The sequence below is a fragment of the Salvelinus sp. IW2-2015 genome, unplaced genomic scaffold, assembly GCF_002910315.2.
Source record: "Salvelinus sp. IW2-2015 unplaced genomic scaffold, ASM291031v2 Un_scaffold3588, whole genome shotgun sequence".
NCBI classification, from domain to species: Eukaryota; Metazoa; Chordata; class Actinopteri; order Salmoniformes; family Salmonidae; genus Salvelinus; species Salvelinus sp. IW2-2015.
The window spans coordinates 32,260-42,534 of record NW_019944866.1 but is presented as its reverse complement, the minus strand read 5'-3'; the positions used below and the strand labels follow the sequence as shown (position 1 = coordinate 42,534).

The 10,275-nt window shown below is 43.8% G+C and overlaps 1 protein-coding gene across 1 annotated transcript in view; it reads right to left on the bottom strand.

The window, feature by feature from the left end:
• The window catches only part of cibar1 (CBY1 interacting BAR domain containing 1), a 31,004-nt gene that overhangs the window by 14,184 nt on the left and 6,545 nt on the right, over positions 1-10,275 (bottom strand). Inside the window, exons 6-7 of the mRNA XM_024143006.2 lie at positions 9,885-9,989; positions 8,839-8,952 (exon numbers count right to left, since the gene is read on the bottom strand). Coding sequence (XP_023998774.1) covers positions 8,839-8,952; positions 9,885-9,989 — 219 coding nt within the window. The remainder of the gene's footprint in view (positions 1-8,838; positions 8,953-9,884; positions 9,990-10,275) is intronic.

Genomic DNA, 10,275 nt, shown 5'->3' with positions numbered 1-10,275 from the left:
GCTCTTCTGTCTCTGCCGCTAAAGCCCACTTTCTACCACTCTAAATTCCAAGCATCTGCCCTACCCAGGAAGCTCTTTGCCACTCTTCCTCCCTCCTGAATCCTCCCTCCCCCTCCCCCCCCCTCCTCCCTCTCTTGCAGATGACTTCGTCAACCATTTTGAAAAGAAGGTCGACGACAATCCATCCTCGTTTGCTAAGTCAAACGACACCGCTGTTCTGCTCCACTGCCCTACCCTGTGCTCTGACCTCTTTCTCCCCTCTCTCTCCAGATGAAATCTCGCGTCTTGTGACGGCCGGCCGCCACAACCTGCCCGCTTGACCCTATCCCCTCCTCTCTTCCCAGACCATTTCCGGAGACCTTCTCCCTTACCTCACCTCGCTCATCAACTCATCCCTGACCGCTGGCTACGTCCTTCCGTCTTCAAGAGAGCGAGAGTTGCACCCTCTGAAAAAAACCTACACTCGATCCCTCCGATGTCAACAACTACAGACCAGTATCCCTCTTTCTTTTCTCTCCAAAACTCTTGAACGTGCCGTCCTTGGCCAGCTCTCCCCCTATCTCTCTCAGAATGACCTTCTTGATCCAAATCAGTCAGGTTCAAGACTAGTCATTCAACTGAGACTGCTCTTCTGTATCACGGAGCGCTCCGCACTGCTAAAGCTAACTCTCCTCCTCTGCTCTCACCTTCTAGACCTATCGGCTGCCTTCGATACTGTGAACCATCAGATCCTCCTCTCCACCCTCCCGAGTTGGGCATCTCCGCGGCGCCACGCTTGGATTGCGTCCTACTGACAGGTCGCTCCTACCAGGTGGCGTGGCGAGAATCTTCTCCTCACCACGTGCTCTCACCACTGGTGTCCCCAGGGCTCTGTTCTAGGCCCTCTCCTATTCTCGCTATACACCAATCACTTGGCTCTGTCATAACCTCACATGGTCTCTCCTATCATTGCTATGCAGACGACACACAAAAACTAATCTTGCTCCTTTCCCCCTTCTGATGACCAGGTGCGAATCGCATCTCTGCATGTCTGGCAGACATATCAGTGTGGATGACGGATCACCACCTCAAGCTGAACCTCGGCAAGACGGAGCTGCTCTTCCTCCCGGGAAGGACTGCCCGTTCCATGATCTCGCCATCACGGTTGACAACTCCATGTGTCCTCCTCCCAGAGCGCTAAGAACCTTGGCGTGATCCTGGACAACACCCTGTCGTTCTCAACTAACATCAAGGCGGTGGCCCGTCCTGTAGGTTCATGCTCTACAACCATCCGCAGAGTACGACCTGCCTCACACAGGAAGCGGCGCAGGTCCTAATCCCAGGCACTTGTCATGCTCCCGTCTGATTACTGCAACTCGCTGTTGGCTGGCTCCCTGCCTGTGCCATTAAACCCCTACAACTCATCCAAACGCCGCAGCCCGTCTGGTGTTCAACCTTCCCAAGTTCTCTCACGTCACCCCGCTCCTCCGCTCTCTCCACTGGCTTCCAGTTGAAGCTCGCATCTGCTACAAGACCATGGTGCTTGCTACGGAGCGTGAGGGGAACGGCACCTCAGTACCTCAGGCTCTGATCAGCCCTACACCCAAACAGGCACTGCGTTCATCCACCTCTGGCTTGCTCGCCTCCCTACCACTGAGGAATACAGTTCCCGCTCAGCCCAGTCAAAACTGTTCGCTGCTCTGGCCCCCAATGGTGGAACAAACTCCCTCACCACGCCAGGACAGCGGAGTCAATCACCACCCCGGAGACACCTGAAACCCACCTCTTTAAGAATACCTAGGATAGGATAAAATAATCCTTCTCACCCCCCCACCCTTAAAAATTTAGATGCACTATTGTAAAGTGGCCGTTCCACTGGATGTCATAAGGTGAATGCACCAATTTGTAAGTCGCTCTGGATAAGAGCGTCTCTAAATGACTTAAATGGAAATGTAAATGTAAATTTATGTTAAAAACAACCTGAGGATTGAGTATAAAAAACGTTAGACATGTTTCTACGAACTTTACCGATACTATTTGGAATTTTTCGTCTTCTTTCATGACTGCTGGAGCCTGTTGATTTCTGAACATAACGCACCAACCAAATGGAGGTTTTTGGATATAAAAATAATATTTATCGAACAAAAGGAACATTTATTGTGTAACTGAGTCTCGTGAGTGCAAATATCCGAATATCAAAAAGGTAAAGCCAATTAATTTATTGCTTTTCTGACTTTCGTGACCAATCTACATTGCTGCTAGCTGTTCGTAATGTTTTGTCTAGTGATCGATAAACTGACAAACGCTTGGATTGCTTTTGCTGTAAAGCATATTTTCAAAATCTGACACGATAGGTGGATTAACAACAAGCTAAGCTGTGTTTTGTATATTTCACCTGTGATTTCATGGAGCAAAAAAAATTAATAGTATTTTTTATTTTTATTTTGCGCTCTGCAATTCAACGGTTGTTTACGAAAACGATCCCGTTAAAGGGATCCGTGTGGCCAAGAGGTTAACTTCTTTGGGACTGGGGGGCAGTATTGAGTAGCTTGGGAAAAAGGTGCCCAGAGTAAACTGCCTGCTACTCAGTCCTAAAGGCTAGAATATGCATATAATTAGTAGATTTGGATAGAAAACCCTCTGAAGTTTCTAAAACTGTTTGAATGATGTATGTGAGTATAACAGAACTCATATGGCAGGCAAAACCAGAGAAAAAATCCAACCAGGAAGTGGGAAATCTGAGGTTTGTAGTATTTCAACTCTTTGCCTATCCAAGATACAGTGGAACTGGGGCATGTTCCACTTCCTAAGGCTTCCACTAGATGTCAACAGTCTTTAGAACCTTGTGATGCTTCTACTGTGAAGGAGGGGGGAATGGGAGCTGAATGAGTCAGGTGTCTGGCATGAGCTGATCAAGCACGCTCACGTGAGAGTTAGGGCATCGCATTTCTACAGATAAAGGAATTCTCCGGTTTGGAAATTATTGAAGATTTATGTTAAAAACATCCTAAAGATTGATTCTATACTTCGTTTACATGATTCTACGAACTGTAATATGACTTTTCGTCTGAACTTTCGCCTGACCTGCCCGCGCGTCGTGAGTTTGGATTGTGTACTAAACGCGCGAACAAAAAGGAGTATTTGGACGTAAATTATGGACTTTATCGAACAAATCAATTTTTTTTGTGGAACTGCGATTCCTGGAGTGCATTCTGATGAAGATCAATCAAAGGTAATGAATATTTATAATGCTATTTCTGACTTTATTGACTCCACAACATGCGGGATATCTGTATGGCTTGCTTTGTTGTCTGAGCGCTGTACTCAGATATTGCATGGTTTGCTTTTTTCGGTAAAGCTTTTTTGAAATCTGACACCGCGGTTGCATTAAGGAGAAGTGGATCTAAAATTCCATGCATAACACTTTTAGCAATGTTTATTATGAGTATTTCTGTAAATTGATGTGGCTCTCTGCAAAATCACCGGATGTTTTGGAACTACTGAACGTAACGCGCCAATGTAAACTGAGATTTTTGGATATAAATATGAACTTTACCGAACAAAACATACATGTATTGTGTAACATGAAGTCCTATGAGTGTCATCTGATGAAGAATCATCAAAGGTTAGTGGTAATATCTCTAATTGTGCTTTTTGTGACTCCTATCTTTGGCTGGAAAATGTCTGTGCTTATTGTGTTTGGTGTGACCTAACATAACATGGGACCACACTTTGGTGGGATTAAACAACAGATAACCTTTAAAATGTATAAAACACATGTATGTCTGAGGAATTTTAATTATGAGATTTCTGGTTTTTGAATTTGGCGCCCTGCACTTGGCCCCTAAGACCCTCAACTTTTACAGATGCACAATCGAGAGCATCCTGTCGGGCTGATTTACCGTCATTAAAACTAATTTTTCCAACAATTGTTTACAGACATATTATTCACTTATAATTCACTGTATCACAATTCCAGTGGGTCAGAAGTTTACATACACTAAGTTGACTGTGCCTTTAAAATCCCCAGCTACAATAAATCAGGATATGTGGTTTCCAGTTTGCATAAAGTCCAGTGTAGTTCATTGAGGGCCATCGTGAATATCCGGCTTGAGGGAAATATACACGGCTGTGACTATAACCGAAGAGAATCTCTTGGAGGAATACGGTCGGCATTTGATTGTGAGGTATTCTAGGTCGGGTGAACAAAAGGACTTGAGTTTCTGTATGTTATCACAATCACACCATGAGTAGTTACTCATAGCTGCCCATCCAACTAGCTAGCAATAGGCAGTTAGCTAGATAAATATTTCTAGAACAAAGTCAAAGTTGGATATTAGTAAAGGATATATTATAGAGCCAGATAAGCAGCATGTTAATTCAAGCAAAACACATGTAAGTGAATGGGTATGTTAATTTCAAGCAAAACACATGTAAGTGAATGGTATGTTAATTTCAAGCAAAACACATGTAAGTGAATGGGTATGTTAATTTCAAGCAAAACACATGTAAGTGAATGGGTATGTTAATTTCAAGGAAAACACATGTAAGTGAATGGGTATGTTAATTTCAAGCAAAACACATGTAAGTGAATGGGCATGTTAATTTCAAGCAAAACACATGTAAGTGAATGGGTATGGAAGTTGTACGGAGGAAGACAGTTCCAACGTTACGAAACTTTCTTACCCTTCGTGGTCGTTGCTAAGCCAAACAATGGGCCTCATTCATTGACGATAGAAACTTTCCCCCATAACAAGCATCGTCCTCTGCCCTTCCTTCAGGATCTGTAGCTAATCATACCATTCTAAGAATAGAAACGCTAAGCACACAACGAGGAAAATATTGTGCAAGCAAGGAGCCAGTAATCAAACTGACAATCTAATTACACCTCAGTATAAAACAACCAACCAGTTAAAAGTATTTCCCCAGAAACCACTAAGTGTGTTAATCAAGGACTCATCAGGGGAAAGTGTGGAGAATGCATTCCATTCCACTAAGTCCTTGCTAGCATCCCAAATGGCAACCTAGTCCCTATTTAGTGCACCACTTTTGACCAGAGCCCTAGTAAAGACAGTGCACTATAATAGGGAATAGGGAGTCATTTAGGGCAAACCCCTTGATCAGGTCGAGCTCGATCCTTGTTGTCATTTCGCTTTAGAATGAATCCAATCTCCCATTGCTCACGCACAAGGTGAGTCACTCAAACAGGTTATCCAGGGTGACAGTTTCATTTGATATGAATGACAGATGAGTTAAAAAAAAAAAAAAAAAAAAAGGAGAGTGGAAAAATAGATATCTGCTGCAGAAGAAAATACTTTCATGCACAACTACTGCAGAGATAGATAAAACACGGTACTTGTGGCTTGGGTGTTCAGTCAAACACCTCGAAGCCATCGATTTAACAACAGTGCTATAATGTTGGGTCGTGTACAGTAGGGAGAAACGTTTTGAACACTGAGTGAAACAGGGAGGCGTTCAAAAAAATTGAAAATGGGACACAGTTTTTTTGTTCTGTTGCAACATGTTTGTGTACAGTATTGAACATGACCCTGGTCTGCCCAGTGCCCCATAGCACCAGGCAACTGCAGTATTGAACATGACCCTGGTCTGCCAGTGCCCCATAGCACCAGGCATACTGCAGTATTGAACATGACCCTGGTCTGCCCAGTGCCCCATAGCACCAGGCAACTGCAGTATTAAACATGACCCAGGTCTGCCCAGTGCCTCATAGCACCAGGCATACTGCAGTATTGAACATGACCCTGGGCTGCCAGTGCCCCATAGCACCAGGCATACTGCAGTATTGAACATGACCCTGGTCTGCCCAGTGCCCCATAGCACCAGGCATACTGCAGTATTGAACATGACCCTGGTCTGCCCAGTGCCCCATAGCACCAGGCATACTGCAGTATTGAACATGACCCTGGTCTGCCCAGTGCCCCATAGCACCAGGCATACTGCAGTATTGAACATGACCCTGGTCTGCCCAGTGCCTCATAGCACCAGGCATACTGCAGTATTGACATGACCCTGGTCTGCCCAGTGCCCATAGCACCAGGCATACTGCAGTATTGAACATGACCCTGGTCTGCCCAGTGGCCCCATAGCACCAGGCATACTGCAGTATTGAACATGACCCTGGTCTGCCCAGTGCCTCATAGCACCAGGCATACTGCAGTATTGAACATGACCCTGGTCTGCCCAGTGCCCATAGCACCAGGCATACTGCAGTATGAACATGACCTGGTCTGCCCAGTGCCCATAGCACCAGGCATACTGCAGTATTGAACATGACCCTGGTCTGCCCAGTGCCTCATAGCACCAACATACTGCAGTATTGAACATGACCCTGGTCTGCCCAGTGCCTCATAGCACCAGGCATACTGCAGTATTGAACATGACCCTGGTCTGCCCAGTGCCCATAGCACCAGGCATACGCAGTATTGAACATGACCCTGGTCTGCCCAGTGCCCCATAGCACCAGGCATACTGCAGTATTGAACATGACCCTGGTCTGCCAGTGCCCCATAGCACCAGGCATACTTGCAGTATTGAACATGACCCTGGTCTGCCCAGTCCCCATAGCACCAGCATACTGCAGACATGGAGAAGTGGAAGTCGCCCCTAGACCCTGCTCTTGGGTGTGTTTTGCATTTCCCCCCACTAATGGTTAAGGTCAAGATTGGAGGAGGGAAGCTGATCCTAGATCTGTAACCAAGGGGAAATTTCACCCCAGAACTGCCAACAGCCTGAGAGACAGGGTGTTTTTGCCAAGCATCAGGACCTGTATCACAACCCGTCTCAGATCAGTGCTGATCTAGGATCAGGCCCCACTGTCCATGTAATCTGATTCGTTAGGATCCACAACCCGTCTCAGATCAGTGCTGATCTAGGATCAGGCCCCACTGTCCATGTAATCTGATTCGTTAGGATCCACAACACGTCTCAGATCAGTGCTGATCTAGGATCAGGCCCCCACTGTCCATGTAATCTGATTCGTTAGGATCCACAACCCGTCTCAGATCAGTGCTGATCTAGGATCAGGCCCCCACTGTCCATGTAATCTGATTCGTTAGGAACCACAACACGTCTCAGATCAGTGGCTGATCTAGGATCAGGCCCCCACTGTCCATGTAATCTGATTCGTTAGGATCCACAACCCGTCTCAGATCAGTGCTGATCTAGGATCAGGCCCCCACTGTCCATGTAATTCGATTCGTTAGAACCACAACGCGACTCAGAGTTGAGAATGGAAACATTTTCCTCTTTAAAAATAAAAAGCTGAGCATGAAGATTTCACAAAGCCTATTTCACTTATAACCACGAGGCTACTAAATAATCTCATTCCTATTTGGATTATTTAATCAACCTAGGCTACATCACGCTATTTCAGATTATCGCTTTGGAGCGCAATATCACGTTGTTTAAAAAATCTGTCTAAAATTGGGCATGTTGGGAAATAGAAGGCAGCCGTGAAAATGATACGACCTTTCAAACATTATTGACCTGATGCCACTTTATATAATGTTTACATACCCTACATTACTCATCATAYTGTACTCTATACCATCTACTGCACCTTGATGTAATGTATCACTAGCCACTTTAAACAATGCCACTTTTATATAATGTTCTCATACCCTACATTACTCATCTCATATGTATATACTGTACTCTATACCATCTACTGCATCTTGCCATCTTTATGTAATATATCACTAGCCACTTTAAACTATGCCACTTTATGTTTATATACCCTACATTACTCACCTCATATGTATATACTGTACTCTATACCATCTACTGCATCTTGCCTATGCCGTTCGGCCATCGCTCATCCATATATTTATATGTACATATTCTTATTCATTCCTTTACACATGTGTGTATTAGGTAGTTGTTGTGAATTTGTTAGATTACTTGTTAGATATTACTGCATGGTCGGAACTAGAAGCACAAGCATTTCGCTACACTCGCATTAACATCTGCTAACCATGTGTATGTGACTAATACATTTGATTTAGAAATTTGATTTGAAGTGATTTAGTTGTTGAACAAGACTGACGAGTGTGTTGGTACGTATAACGGTAATACTATCATAATTCAGATTTGAACAACCATCATACTGTATGATTCAGTGCAAAATGCCCATCACATTATTCAAAATATCAGAATTTGTAAAAAAAAAAAAAACGTGTTCTGCATGCCAACATATTAGGCAATAATTAATAGGAGGCAAAGTGATCGTGTCATAAGAAAATCACATCAAACGTTTTCCAATTGCAACATGTGATGTAGTCACATTCACTCTGGTTGTCTGAAACGTTCTGTAGAGTTCACAGCTGGCGATGCCTCATTGCGATGGGTTATTCTCCACTATTTACAACAATGCCAATGCACGTCATCACTATCTTGCCTTTGCGGTACCTCAAACATGTTGTGATTACCAGCTGAGATAAACTTCTACATGTTTACTCCAGAGTTTGTCTGAGCAGTGTCTTGACATCACACTAAAACCTCCTCTGAGCTGGGAGGTTTGTTGTTCTCCTAAAACAAGTTACCAGGATTCCTAGAACCTTTTCTGATATGCTTTATGAATACAGGCCCATCTGCTATAACCCTTACCTCCATATCCTCCTCTCCTATAATCCTTACCTCCATATCCTCCTCTTCCTCTCCTATAACCCTTACCTCCAGATCCTCCTCTTCCTCTACTATAACCCTTACCTCCATATCCTCCTCTCCTATAATCCTTACCTCCATATCCTCCTCTTCCTCTCCTATAATCCTTACCTCCATATCCTCCTCTTCCTCTCCTATAACCCTTACCTCCATCTCCTCCTCTCCTATAACCCTTACCTCCAGATCCTCCTCTTCGTCTACGTTGTGTATGCTCTGGTAAGCTGTGGTGTACGCCTCCAACGCCTTGGCATGGAACGACATCTCCACCGTCAGAAACTCCCCAAAGATCTTCTACAGGGAGAGAGAGGAGAATAAGAACAGTATCACATTGTCAATACAGCACAATAGGAAGTAATGACAACGATCAAATAAATAAAGGGTTGACGTGGCCATAATCAATTAGTGTAATAATGATTAAACAGATTACATTCAACAAAAAATGACTGCTGAAAATCTGATCACAAAGAAACACTGGATGCTATTTGGAGAGAGACACAGAGAGATACATAGAGACAAAGAGAAATAGAAAATCATGAGAAAACAAAAAGATAATTGCTTGACACAAAAAACAGAGTAAACTAGGATGCTATTTGGTCCTAAACAGAGAGTACACAGTGGCAGAATACCTGACCACAGTGACTGACCCAAACTTAAGGAAAGCTTTGACTATGTACAGACTCAGTGAACATAGCCTTGCTATTGAGAAAGGCCGCCGTAGGCAGACCTGGCTGCCAAGAGAAGACAGGCTATCTGCACACTGCCTACAAAATGAGGTGGAAACTGAGCTGCACTTCCTAACCTCCTGCCAAATGTATGACCATATTAGAGACACATATTTCCCTCAGATTACACAGACCCACAAACAACTCGAAAACAAACCCATTTTTGATAAACTCCCATATCTACTGGGTGAAATACCAGTGTGACATCACAGCAGCAAGATGTGTGACCTGTTGCCACAAGAAAAGGGCAACCAGTGAAGAACAAACACCATTGTAAATACAACCCATATTTATGCATATTTATTTTCCCTTTTGTACTTTAACTATTTGCACATAATATTACATTTATAATGTCTTTATTGTTTTGGAACTTTTGTGAGTGTGATGTTCACTGTTCATTTGTATTGTTTATTTAACTTTGTTTATCTAATTCACCTGCTTTGGCAATGTTAACATATGTTTCCCAATAAATCCCTCCAATTGAGATTGAGAGAGAGAGACCTTGATATCTTGTATTTTCTGCTTTTCAAACGCGTCTATGGTCTCCTCCAGTTGTCGTGTCGTGCGCGTGGCGTCCATCGTGGCTCTCTGCAGGTCACTTTCAGCCTGTTGTCATGACGACACAATGGGACACACAACATACACTTCAAATCATTTTCATAAATGGCTATTTTGACTAAATATATATATATATATATATGTCTCAAGATAAAGAGATTTGTTGAAAAGAATGACTATACTGGACTGCAATCATTCGACTCCAGAACTCCAGAGTTCTCACAGCAGATTCAGAAGACACCCACCTGAGACTGTTGGCATCATTAAGGGAATTAAAGACACCCACCTGGGACCGTTGGCATCATTAAGGGAATTAAAGACACCCACCTGGGAC